Source organism: Meleagris gallopavo, chromosome 2 (assembly GCF_000146605.3).
Source record: "Meleagris gallopavo isolate NT-WF06-2002-E0010 breed Aviagen turkey brand Nicholas breeding stock chromosome 2, Turkey_5.1, whole genome shotgun sequence".
NCBI lineage: Eukaryota > Metazoa > Chordata > Aves > Galliformes > Phasianidae > Meleagris > Meleagris gallopavo.
Genome location: NC_015012.2, coordinates 70,581,361 through 70,595,596, shown reverse-complemented (window position 1 = coordinate 70,595,596; position 14,236 = coordinate 70,581,361). Strand labels below are relative to the sequence as shown.

The 14,236-nt window shown below is 35.0% G+C and overlaps 1 protein-coding gene across 1 annotated transcript in view; it reads right to left on the bottom strand.

The window, feature by feature from the left end:
- Positions 1 to 12,035, bottom strand: part of LOC100549353 (activating signal cointegrator 1 complex subunit 3) — a 126,635-nt gene extending 114,600 nt beyond the window's left edge. The window contains exons 1-3 of the mRNA XM_010707593.1: positions 11,967 to 12,035; positions 6,106 to 6,306; positions 5,507 to 5,647 (exon numbers count right to left, since the gene is read on the bottom strand). Of these exons, the coding sequence (XP_010705895.1) occupies positions 5,507 to 5,647; positions 6,106 to 6,306; positions 11,967 to 12,035 (411 nt within the window). The remainder of the gene's footprint in view (positions 1 to 5,506; positions 5,648 to 6,105; positions 6,307 to 11,966) is intronic.
- Between the last annotated feature and the right edge of the window lie 2,201 nt (positions 12,036 to 14,236).

Sequence of the window (14,236 nt, the reverse complement as noted above, 5' to 3'; positions counted from 1 at the left end):
CAATTCAATCTATTTATATGTTTTAGAATTAAATAGGTCAAGTAGTCAAAAAGAAATCCTTCACATCTAACATGATTTAGTGATAATTCTGTCATCAATAATTTTTTGCCAATTGTTAAGTGCAAAAAAAAAAAAAGTCCTTTAATTTCAAATACTTTCTCATTATTTATCCTCTTTTCCTAATGCGAAGATGTCCTAATTTCTGGTTAAGCATAAAAGCACATGAAATGGGTAACTTTTAAAAATAAATAAATAAATAAGTAAATGCGTGACTTGTGTAGAGAATCCCGAGGTCATGTATTTAGTATAAGCACAGGATTAATTAATATACATGAATATTCAGTTTCTAGCAGTGGCCTTTCAATATGCATGAAAGGGAAATCATATATATATGTATATATATATAGACACAACAAAATATAATAAATTTTGTTAATTTTTAGTATATTTATATTTCCATAGGTGGGAAAAAAGCAGCAGAAATCCAGTTTATTATTTGCTTTTACCTAGAATCATTTTGATATCTTATTAAGGTGCAGGAAATGAGAAAAGGAGTATCAGAAAAAGCAAGCTGTAGACAAAACAGAAACCAAGTTTATAGCCCTCCTTTGCTTCAAACAGTTTCAGACTTGATTAGTTTTATATTACAGATAAGAACTTAAGAAAAAAGCATTATTCCATTTTATTAGTATCAGATTCCAATGGGGAATAAAGCCTTCGTGACTTAATATCACAGTCTATCAGCTGACAGAATCTATCACAGTGATCATCCATATTACTGAAAGGTCCTGATGCCATTTGCTATTCTGAGAACTGCATGCCCTATTCAGCTCTGATGCTTTTGTGGTCTCTGCTTCACTTCTCACTTCTGCATTGCCATCACAAGTACAATTAATCAGCTAATCTTTGAGATGTCAAAATACATTCAATCCTTCAGGCTATTTCCTCTCCTCAAGAAAAGCATTCTGTTCAGTAATCAGACAAGTGTATTTGCCAATGCAAATGCAGCTTACACAAATTCTCTTTTCATTTGGAACACTGCTGTTTTCAAAAACACTTATCAGTACTGTTGAATTACTCATGCCCTTCAATAACAATCGACCTTTTGTTCTAAACTACTCTTATTTTTAGTATAATAGCTAGCTAAAATTTTTTAGAAACAGCTGTATGAGATCTGCAGTAGGCTAATAAAACCTTTGTCTTGGATTTAAATTATCAGAATTAAAATTTCTACAAATGCACTTAATTTAAAAAGCAGATCAAAGTATGATAAAGGTATTGCTAAGTTGACCTCTCCTGGCTGCCAGATACTCACCTGGCCAGTCTCTCATTCTCGACTCTCAACATGGCAAAGGGAGAATGTAAGATGGAAAAGCTTGCAGGCTGAGATAAAGGCAGGGAGGTCACTTACCAATTACTGTCACAGGCAAAAGAAATTTGAGTTGGGGAAAATAAATTTGATTTATTGACAGTTAAAAATAGAATAAGATGGCTAGAAACACAGACCAAAAAAAACCAATAACCCACCCTAAAACACTCTTCCTCCTTCTTCCAAGGCTCAGCATTCATTCCAGCTCTTCTACATCATCACACCTTGAACACTGAAGGGTGATAAGGAACAGGGACTGTGGTCTGTACCCAACACACTTGGTAACTCCTTCCTCACATTTTTGCCCTGTTACAGTTTGGGTTTCCTTCTACATGACTAAGTCCTACATAAACTGTTCCAAATGTGGGTCCCTTTCGTGGGCCACAATTCCTGTGAGCAGCTTGCATGAATATCAGGTCTTCACAAACCACAGCTTAATTCAGGGCTCACCTACATGCTCCAGTGTGAATGTCTCCTCCACCATGGTTTTCTTTATGGGCTGCTGGGAAATTTGGCTACAACAAACCCAGGTGATGCTACAGGCTTGGGGCAGTGGCTGGAAAATTGTGTGGAAGAAACAGATCTGTGGGGGTTGGTGGATGCTCAGCTGAACAAAAAGGCCAATGGCATCCCGGCCTGCATCTGAAATAGTGTTGCCAGCAGGAGCAGGGAACTGATCATCCCTTTGTACTCAATGCTGGTGAGGCTGCCTCTCAAGTACTGTATTCAGTTTTATGTTTCTTGCAGGGAGGGACCCACTGAGGCCCTGGAGCACATTCAGAGAAGGGCAACAAAGCTGGTGAGGAGTTTGGAGCACAAGGCTTATGAGGAGTGGCTGAAGACGCTGGGATTATTCAGTCTGGAGAAGAGGAGGCTTAGGGGATCACCTTATCACTCTCTACAACTACCTGAAGGGAGGTTGTTGTGTGGTGTGAGTCAGCCTCTTCTCCCATGTAACTAGCAATGAGATTGGAGAGAATGGCCTTAAGTTGTGCCAGGGGGGATTCAGATTGGATGTAAGGAACTGGAACGAGCTACTCAGGGAGGTGGTAGAGTCACCATTCCTGGAGATGTTAAACATTTAGACGTTTTATTGAGGGATGTGGTTTAGTGGGAAATATTGGTGGTAGGTGGACAGTTGGAAGCCTTTCCAATCTTGGTGATTCTATCTTGGAAATTGTTTACATTTTCATGCTCTTCAACATGTTCAGTACTTGGCAAACTGAAGTTGTACCACTTCTAAAGCTATGATGGATGATTTTTTATTTCAAAGATAATAAATTTCCTTCTTCTGATTCTCCTGCTATCTGAATCCCTTTAACTCCAAGAATATCAAAAGCAAGGGACAGAGATACAGAGAAGCTTACAGGCTGAGTAAATAAGCCTGCTTTTAAAGGCGAACCACATTTGTTTATAAATTACCACAAAATTCTAGCAACACAGAAAGCACAGATAATTTGGTCTTAACATTAAGATATATCTGTAGTGAGCAAGGCTCACAACAGGCTGACTCCAGGCAGCCTGTGACAGTGCTTTACTGTCCTCAGAGTAAAAAAATTCTTCCTAATATAACCTAGATATCCCCTCTTGTAGTTTAAAGCCATACACCTTGTCCTATCATTGTCAGACCATGTAACAAGTCAGTCCCCATCCTGTTTGTAAGCTCCTTTTGAGTATTAGAAGGCCACAGGGAGGATAGACTGCCTGATGCATTTCTTTAAAGGCATTTTCATTTCTAAGGAAATTTAAAAATAAAAACTTTTCTGAAAAGTTTGGATTCTGAAGTATGTTTTGGAATGACAAGACCATTAGCGATTATTTAAAGCATAATATGGAAAAACACAGAAGCAAGAATCATCTCACAATCTCATCACAATACCATAAACTTTTTTTGCCTTTTTTTTTCTTCTTACTATTTGCAGATAAAATAATAAAGACAGACTTCATTAAGGATGAAGTCCTGGGAAGTGAGACAGTTAATGGTTTGTCACATAAACACTTTTTCCTTATCAGAATAAGCATAACAGATGTGACTAATGACTAACAAAATACACAAGTTTAAGTACGCAAAGTATGAAGGATGAAGCATGAAGAATGGAAGAGAAAGGAGAAAATTATCAGGACTGTCACTAAAGCACTACTTCTAACTAACACCTGACAAGCACATCATTCTTCTTTCTTTCACAGTGACTGATCTGATTCACCTGACTATGAAAACAAAGACACTGAAAATGTAACTGCTCAGAAGAAGCAGAAAACAAGTCATGGAAGAATTATGGCAGACATTCAGTCTCCAAGAAAGTATTTGCAGTCTTTCGAAACAGTGATCCAACATGAAATGCCTGCATCTACTTCATTAGATGATTCTACTCAGCTCTTTTATCCTGTATAATATATATATTATCCCTTTTAATTTAAATTATGCGCACACCCATGTGCTATGGATTAATTCTTAAGGAAAAAATCCTTTACCGTTAAACACAAGCACAAGATCTATTACAGTAAAAGCAGGGCAATGATTGGCAGACCAACTCTGAAACCATTAAAAAGCAACAGCAATTTTGAGAAATTTATACATTAGAGTGGCTGGCAAGTAAAATAATTTTTCAAATGTTTTAAAGCAAGAATCAATTAAATGCAGGCTAAAAAGCAACAAAAGAGACCCACTGGGAAGAGGTAGATTGAGTGCAAAAGTTAATGAAAGAAAGTTGATTAGTTTTCACAGAAAACAATATATGCAGAAAGCAATAAACAAGGTCCAGCACAAGTCAGTCCCCTTTCCTCAATTAACATAATAAGGCTACATATTTTTAGTGTGTTTTAGTAAGCTAGATAAAACAAAGCCTGCTGCTGGGCTCCTGAAGAAAAGGAATAGCAACTACATCAGTAACTCTTGGCCTGGTGTTTTCTCTCCTCTGAATCTCCTACAATTCTCATTAAACATAAAGAAAGGCTGACTAGAGATACGAAAATAAAAACACGAAAATAACTATTTCATAATTCTTGAAATTTTGATCTTCATAAAGTTTTAACCTTTTCAATGTTTGGAAGAACAAAGAGGCAAAACTATCATTGCTACAAAAGCTAAAAATAAAATTAACAAATGCTTTAACTGTATTTTCCTTTGAAAATCTAAGAACTAGATTCTTGGTCACAAAAAACAACGCTTTTCACATTTCTTCTTTTCTGGAGACCATTTGACTTCCACTTCAATTCTCAAAAAAGTTTAGGAACTATAAATACACTATAAATTCAGAACAGCAAATCTATCCTACTTCTACATATGAAACTGTAGAACTCTTTGAACAGTATTTGAAGATGTAAATCTCAAAATATAAGTTTCAAAGCAATGAGATCTGTCTGTGGGAGCAAAAAAAATCATTTTTATTTCGGTCTTCCCTTTTCCATTTCTTCAAGATTTTTAAACATAAATTCAATTTAACTCCTTCCCCAAAAGAAACTTAAAATTTGTATTATTAGTGATATTCTGGATTAAAGCAAGGAAGCTTGATGAAGTAGTCTTTTTTTACACTTAAGTTACATAGTAACTGTGTTCTAAATTAATACTTGCATATATTTATAATTACACTAAAATTTCCACTGCTAAAAAATTCCAACTTCATAAAGTATTTTCCATCTACATTTCTTAGTATTGCCTGAAATTATTATTTTGTTTTCTTCTTTTGTCATCTAAGTACAGTTTTAGTAATGATGTGAGATTTTATGAATTATATTGCAAACTAGGAGAGCTACAGAAAATAGCACTTTTCCATTCTGCATTCATACACTTCGTATATCTCTGCAAGGTAGGTAGGCACCACTAAGTACCACAAGCTGGAAATCAGGTACAGTGTTGTTCTAGGTTTATACAGAAATGCATAGCTGTACAATGAAACGGGAGAATCCCAAAAGTTTGATGAGCGTAGTGCTTAAGATATTTCAAACGCAACAGTGTTTTAATTGTTCTGAATCGTTCTCAGCTGTCACATTTTAGAACATAATCAACATAATTTGACTCAGTAGTAACATTTCAGCAGCTTCACTAATTACTTTACAACAGTACTTAAAAAAAAAGATTGGTGTACCTATGAATAGTACAGAAATACAAAGAATGATATTTTGAAATGTTAAACATACCTGTGTTCGCAGAATTTCACCTTTTGACAGCTGCATATCACCAGTCAGCTCTTTCACAGTAATACCCAGTGGTTCAAGACGCTTGCTGAAGTAATTTGTCATTTCAGCTGCCAAAGCCTTCATAGGAGCAACATAGACAATCTGCAACCAAAAGGACACTATCTTGATAAATGAGCAAACCCCAGAGTGTTGTTTGTTTCATGGCAACTATTACAAATCACAACTTATTGAGAAATATGATGCTGGGCACTTATAGTGAAAAATCTTAATAGCAATATATGAAAAGTAGTTATCTTTGCTGGAGGAGTGTGCAGCTGTTTAAAGGACAATGGATTTTGTTTATACAGCCTCATCGCTTTCAGAATTGGTTCTGCATCAAAGCTAAATGGATTTTCATAGCTTTTCACTTGCGTAATAAGATTTTTAGAACAGAAACAAGAAGTGCTTTATCAGTAATGAAGTAAATTAAAATTAGCCTTATCTTCCAGTTGGAAAAGAAAAATATACTTGAAAATTCCCGATTTCATATTCCATGTAAAAATATAATGGGTTTTACCTTACAAGTTATAAAGCTGTTACTTGGATCATTAAATTCTTACCTTAAACTCATCCTTTTTGATAACACCATGCTGAACATGCTGGCGAATTTCATGAAGAATTGTCAGCATAGCAATGTTAGTCTTCCCAGCTCCAGTGGGTGCACAGATTAGCATGTTCTCATTTGTGTTGTAGGCAGTCTCAAAAACTATAGATTGGATTCGGTTCAGTCTTTTCATGCCTTTAAAAGCAAGTTGGCCAATCTGTTAAAAACAAACAACACACACATTTTCATGTTTACATTTACTTACATTTTTCATGTAAGTGCGTAGAAATCATAAGAAACAAAGCATGGTAACAAAACTTGGGATAACTGCCTAGATATAGTTAGTATTATTCCATGTTTTTTATTCTGATGTTACCACCTCTATTCATCAAATTTTGTATCTATAAGGAAAACAAACCTCAAAGTTAATCAAACTCCTATATGCTATTTCAGTATTTCACTTGTTCTTCATAAAACTCTGGGACCAAAACTAGCATACAGTAAAATAATTATTAATAATTATGCATCAATAAAACAGCAAAAGTCAGAGCAGTAGAATATATATCTTTAAATGTAAGGTGGTAAACTATGATCACTGGAATGAAAAAATACTCTGCAATACACAGGAACCTGCTGAAGAAACAGATGGTCCTTAAAATTATTTATGATTAATTTTGTTAAATTAAGTGAAATTACATAGAGACACAGAAAATTCAGTAACAACCTTCTCTTTGATTCTGAGGAAATACACATCTTACATTTTTTAACTGTTTAGATCTCCAGAAAGAACATAAAAACTTGTATGCGCAGTCCCAAATAAACTTGGGATGTATAAAAAAAATTAAACTTTAGTTAGTAGGTGATTATAGTTCTGACAGTCTGTTGCATGTTTAAATCTCACAAAAGGCAAATTCCATTATAAAAAAATAGTATTTGCTTTCCTAGTCTGACACACAAAAAAAAGCCAAGAAAGAGCTGCTGTAGACAGGTACAATCCCGCATTTCAAGAACACATTACTTTTGCAACAGAAAAAAAAGGATCCACAAGATATTAATTTGCTAATGAACTTGCACCTTTTCAGTTACTTTTCATAATCATAGAATGGCTCATGGACCTCAAAGATCATGAAGCTCCAACCTCCCCGCCACAGACAGGGCCGCCAGCCTCCACGTTTAACACTAGACCAGGTTGCCCAGAGCAGTTATGTTAAGTTTTTCATCCACCAGGACCCCTAGGACCTAACCCTAGGTCCTCTTCTGCAGGGCTACTCTCAAAGACTGCTCCTTCCAGTCTCTAAGTATGTCTGGGATTCCTCCGGCCCAAGTACTAAACCTTGCACACAGCTTACTGTAGCCCGTGGCTTCCTCACAGGGGAGGGGAGCAGAGGGGGCAGCATTGACTCTGCTCTCTGGTGACAGCTACAGGACCTGAGGGAACAGCATGGAGTTGCATGAGCAGATGGCCAGAGCGGGGATTAGCACAAGGTTCTTCACCAAGAGGTTAGTCAGGGTAGTGCCAGGAGTTGGACTTGATGATCCTTGTGAGTCTCTTCCAGCTCAGGAAGAGAAATCTATATGATTTCCATTTTTTGACAGATTTTGTTACCCTCGCTGCTTCTATTAATAATCCCCAAAAGTATGCTACTAATACTTTTGCTAACTATTATTTTAATTATGGGAAACCAGAAAAGAACGAAATCACTGTAATCACAGTCCTGAAGCCACCTTATGAAGATCTCCTTCCGTTATTACAGCCTCTTCAGCTAATGCACAGACATTTGCTACGTTAAGTAGTATTTTTTCAAATACAATTTTATAGAAAGAAGCAAATTACCTGAACAAGACTCAATTTTTTGTTACCGCAAGTAATGCAAGCTCAGCAATGAGATCTTCATTGGCTATTCAAATTAATATTTTATTTAATTGTACAACAAAAATAAATTAAGTTTATCATTTTGCTGCAACTTCTTAGTAGTAGAATTGTGGGAGGCTGAGACGCAAATTCCCAATTTAATGTCCCATTTTCAAAATACATGACAAAGTTCTGCTCTTAAATGGAGAAGAATCACGAATTTGATGGCCGTCCAATTGCAGCTTTACTTCAGAGGACTTCATGTCAATGAATGTTCTTCATTAATATTTAAAAGTTGATGAGAATGCAACGCAACTACATTTTCTTTTTAACTAACATTCTTCTCAGTTTAGCAGTACCTTTGCTTTCACAAAGCAATCAAGTTGAAAACTTGCACAAGACTGAAAAAACAAGTTCCATTCAAATCAAGTTTCATGGTTGTATTTGTAGGATTGGGATATCTGAGCATGTCTGAAATTTACTGAAATAACTATTCTACACTATAAAGTGTTTTTGGTGAAGAAAAAAAAATATGTATGCAACACCAGTACTTCCTCAACTTTTCATTAAGTTAGTTCTATAAGTAGGTGAATTTCAGTGTTACAATAGTCTTTTCTATCAGTATTCTTTTACAATTTATTTTGCTTATAAGAACACACAAGCTTATTTGCTTTGCATCAGGTTTTCTGTACACAACGTTTAGTTGGTGTATCATCTTCAAAATTCCTTTCATCTTCATGAAGCAGATCATTATAAAGTGCTAATGGACTTCCTGGAGATCTGCTGCTTACATTAGTGCTATCATGGCTCAGTCAAATATTTTTATGGCATCATTAGTCATTTTAGGTTTGTAACTTGCCTGTTACTTCATTTTGAGATTTCTTTGCAGGTCTGTGAAAAGGGTTGTATTTTTTCCCCTCCTATTCCACCTAATTGGTTTTAAAAGCTATTTATAAATGCTTTGCAGTGTTTATAATAAATGATACACAGAGGAAAACTCAAAACACAACCAGTGATTATGCTCAATTACCAAAACACTACATTGCACAAAACCTGTATTATTTAAAGAAGCAGCTTTTTAACTGAAGCAGAAATATAACTGTCTAAACTCAGGAGTAAGTATCTTCAGAAAAATTTTTTTCACAATCCCATAATTAATTTCTTAATTGTGATTCCTTAATATTCTTAAAGTACGTCAAGGTGTTTTCTTAAAACCGCTGCTTGTAGGAATATACAGGTCCAACTTCTGTTAATCTCTAGGGGGGGCAACGTAAGAAATCTTCCTCTTCATTTGGGAGAAATTAAACATACAGTCTTGTCCTATAACATTAGGGCATGTAGTATCTGGTCAAGGGGAAATTGTTTTAAACTGAAAGAAAATAGATTTAGATTACATATCAGGAAGAAGTTCTTTACTGTGAGGGTGGTGAGACACTGGAACATGTTGCCCAGTGAGGTTGTGAATGCCCTCTCCCTGAAAGCGTTCAAGGTCAGGCTGGATGGGGCTTTGAGCAGCCTGGTCTAGAGGGAGGTGTTCCTGCCTATAGCAGGGCGGTTGGAACTAGTTGATTTTAAAGGTCCCTTCCAACCCAAACCAATCTATGATTTCTAAGCAGTAAGTTGGCTAACACCAGTAGCATAAATAAATGTTGATGAGGACAAAAACACATTTCAAAAATAAGCATGGCTACTGCAACTAGCTTAGCCTGGAAAATCTAGTAGAGATGGATAGTACTGATAGAAAAACTGTAGTTTGCTTTTGGCACAAACCTGGAAAATGGTGACCATAAAGAAGAGACAAATCAGATGAAAAGAATCTAATTTGAAGCAGGCCATGCTCCCTGGATACTATGAATGATACAGGTCAAAATTAAGACACAAAATGTTCTAAAGGGCTGCGTCTGAGTATTTCCATTCAGCAAGTCTCTGAATTTAGGATCACAGAAAATTAGGACACGGAAAACCACAAAGTTGTAAAAACTGAAAAGCTGATGAAATAAAACATTTCTTTCACTGCAAGCAGCACTACAGATTTAACAAAACTATCACACATACCTTGAAAAGATACATGCTGCAGGATATAACTGTTCTAGACTTTTTGTTAAATTTAATTTCCTGCTATAGTAGCTATCAGTATGCAAAACAGTCTTTTCTGATGTAGGCAAATTATTGATACAAAACTTGAGAAAGGCTTAAGTCTTCCTGCTTGGCTTGATAACAAGTAAGCAAAAACATGTCCACCTAAGGAATCAGCCTGGCAAGGAAGCAGTCTCATGCTTAACCGTCCAGGACTTGGGACTATTCTTATCAGAGATAAGAGATTTCATTTCTCCAACTCAGCACTGAAACTTGTATTGATTAAAGACAAATATTGAAATCAGGCAAACGAAAGTAAGAGTTATGCTATAATATTTATAAGACAATCAGAATTAGCATATGCTCTTCCCTCATCTTTGAAAGTTCTCACTTTGAAATTACATTTCATACAAATAAAAATTAAATTTGGTCTTGAGTGTAATTTTAAACAGAATTTCAAACACTATTTTTCACACTGATGACTGATTACTCCTAAGAACTAAACTGTGCCTTTAGGTATGCTATCAAAGTAAAGTAGGTTACTGCATTCCTTGTCCACACTTGTACTTGAATTTTCATTCAGAAATAGCTATATCCTAACAGTACACAGAAGAAGCACTTCATTTGCTGTCCAGTCTTACTCATCAAAATGACTAAAACCACTTTTCATCGCTTGCATTAAAACATTTGCAGATCACTTCCTGTGCTTTATACTAAAAAGTGTTTATCTTCAGTTAACACGGCAAAAATGTACCTCTCTCAAGAATGAAAGACAAATCTTCAGTAAGTTGTTTTCTCTGTTTAAATATTTCACTTATTATTCTAATTTACTGAAGTCAGTAAACACGATAACTTCAATATCAGCAGGTAGGTACAACTGGATTTCAAATACTACAGTGATTAAATACAAGAGGGGAAAATAAACCCACTACCAACCAGAAAATTGGATTTCTCTGTGCTACATGCTGTGGTAGAACATGCCTATTTGAAATGCCTCAGGAATTTTTATTGGCAATTGGTTTTACCATATAAAATTTAAAACACAAATCACTGAATTGACAATCTGCCCAATATCACAATTGGTAAACTAAATGTTGTCTTCCCTTGAAAGCAAATTTAAAAATATAGTCTTTAGGAGAGCAGGGTGACAGCATTTCATATTTTTATATATGTCTAAAGTACAGATTTTTTTAAAGGGGAAAAAACCCTGAAAAATAAGAAAACCTACTTAATTCAATCCTATCTTACGCACTTTAAGATATCAGTTCTAACATTTCATGTTTCAGTGTAGTATTTCCAAATTATTTACTTATGTTATATTATTTATGTTATACGTTAAGAGCAAGCTATAAACTTTTTCTTCCTAAAAACATCTAACAAAAAAGGCAAACTAAAATACTACTCTAAAGGGTAATTACAGTTAAAACTAGTAATTACTTTAAACCATTGAGTAAAAATGGGAGAAGAATATTCCTGGAGGAATAAATATTGGTGTTATAATTTTTCTGCAGCTCAACTTTGTTCTCCAGTTAATTTCAAACTACTGCTAACCAAGAAGGGAGTACCTGTTTTACAATATAAAAGTTAAATGATTTTTTCCTACATTGTACTAGAGAAGACCGTGAGCACAATCAGTATTTTTTTTTTTTCTATCAGAATACAACTATTTCATTCTCCCAAAGAAACCAACAGCACTCCCAGAAGTTATTCTGCTTGATCTACTGTAGGAAAACAACAGGTAGATGAGGGAAGCTGAACTATTGAGGTAAAGTTACCATGGATTGGGAACTGCTATAAAAATATTTAGGAAATATGTTTAATGACATCTGATTTTAAAAAAGAAATTGCATGCTATCATCCTCAGCAAATCAAATATGCTATAATGAATCAGGAAACACACACTTGAGCCTCTCCAGAGGACCTTAAAATAAGCCAAACAGTAGTATTACCTCTTTGATATTGCATGCATCCTCTAGTAAGACCCAGTACAGTGTAACTGTGACTTTTGGCTGCCACATCTGGGCTTGTTTTTACTAAAATAATGTACAACAGCAGTTCAATGAGGATCTTCAACATACTTCTGTTGAACCTTTCTGCACTTTTTCCCCCTTTTTAAAGGAATTCTAAATCATTGGACTTTCATTGGTTGAATCTTTACACAAATTAAAGTCCTGACAGGCTGACAGGTGTAAGTAGGTATTTTGTTTGATTACTTTTAGTTACAGACAGATGTACCTAATTCCCACAGTGGCTCAGCAGGTGTTTCTCAGCAGCTGGAGCCCTTTACTGGTTAGCCTTTGTAAGTGTTCCGATCAGATTTTCAACAATTTCAGAGGCGCCACTACACAACATACACACACTCAGCAGCTGTGTAGAAAATGAAACAGGCTTAATGGTTCCTTCAAGTCAATTTTACCTCATGTGAATATTAAGATGTGTATCTTTTATCTACACTTGTTATTTGCATGAAGGAGACGGAAGCAATCCCAAACCCAAATAACTACAGGAATATGCAACAATCCAAAGAGAGTTGCATAATAAAAACAAGATTTTTCAGCGCATTTCCATAATTCATACACAGATGAGTTTAAAAAACTGAAAGAACTGAAATTCTCTATATTCACTAATATAAAGAATGCTCAGTATTAGGCTTTGTCCCATATAGCCAATGAATTATTGTTATTAAAACTATACTGCCTGAGAAATGATAACCCAGATTTTACACAACTGCTTTCAATAACAGTTGTAAATTTCAATTACAACATCAATAATGAAAGAACACTTGAAAGCATTTCAAATTCTAAAGAATTTTCTTGCTATACATATGTTTATCAGTGATGGTGGGTTTTTTCTTTTTAATATTTTTTAAAATATTTTCACTAATACCAAACCACTGAAAATAAAATCACATGTATTAAATTTTCATAGCATCCTTGCCATCCTTAGCATCTCTAGTACCTTAAGTGCAGCTTGTTTAGGTAACATAATAACCAAAACTCTTATGTGAGTATGTAAACAGATAAGCTGACATTGAAAATACATATTGCTATAATGCATTATAAAAAATACTTCCCTAACAGCATTTAGAAACTGATTTTTAGAGGAAAACAATGAAAACTTTCATGATCTTAAAAACAATAGAAGACTAGGAAAAATCTTCAATTAAACCTCACATGACAACGCAACTCAAAGAACAAATGATCAGATCATAACATAAGCAGAGACAATTTTAAGGCACTACAAAATAGGTCATACCTGAAAAGTAAAGAGAATCCTACGGGCCAAAAAACCAACCAAAAGGTATTGTTTCACCTTTGCGGGAATTCATCTTAAAAATCTGTGTAGATGATCTGAAGAAGCCCATATTACCAAGGACACCTATAATCAGTCTGATTCTAGAAGAATCAAACCAAAGCAAACATACCTGCTGTCAAGCCTATGAAAAGAGAGAATTAGGACAGGTAGACAGGGAACATTGTTTTGGAATAAGAAAAAAGTTGATCGCAAATTATTTTTTCTTTTAATCAAGGAGACACTGTACCAACTGAAAATTAGATGCAAATGGATACCTGTGAATTTCTCCAGTCATACCAGTACCCTAAAATTTAAAGTATCTTTCTATTACTTCCCCATTCTCATGCCACGAAAATAAAAGCTTGAGTTCATTACAATTCTCTGTTGAATATCTTCTAATTTCTAAAAACAATAGTCTACTTTTAAATGAAAACAGTATAATGATTCAATCAACATAATTACACCAAAAATAAAAGTCACACCATATGAACACACTAAAGAGTACCTAATTTTAGCAAATACAGGTTTACTTACATCGGATCACTTACATAATTCCTAGCTCTGAAAATCATGAGCAATAAGACACGTTCCTTCCTGTACCAAAAGAGATGAACTTGCATATTACTTCCATAATAGTGTATTGACACATTGTTTTAGTATGTATGGTCTGCTACTCAGTGAAAGATGCTTTCTGTTCTTCATAATATCTGACAAGATGACACTTCTGTTTACATCCATCCCCAATAATTCACCATGTTCCCCTCTCTTTTGCAACCCACACGCAGCTGTATGTGGTGCGCAGATCTGTTTTTGTTGTTGTTGCTGTTGTTGTTTTGGGGGTTTTTTCTGTATACAGAAAAGGGAGATGAGTAGGCAGGCAAATCATTTCTTTCCACTAATTTTTTTTTTTTTTTTTTTAAAGTAA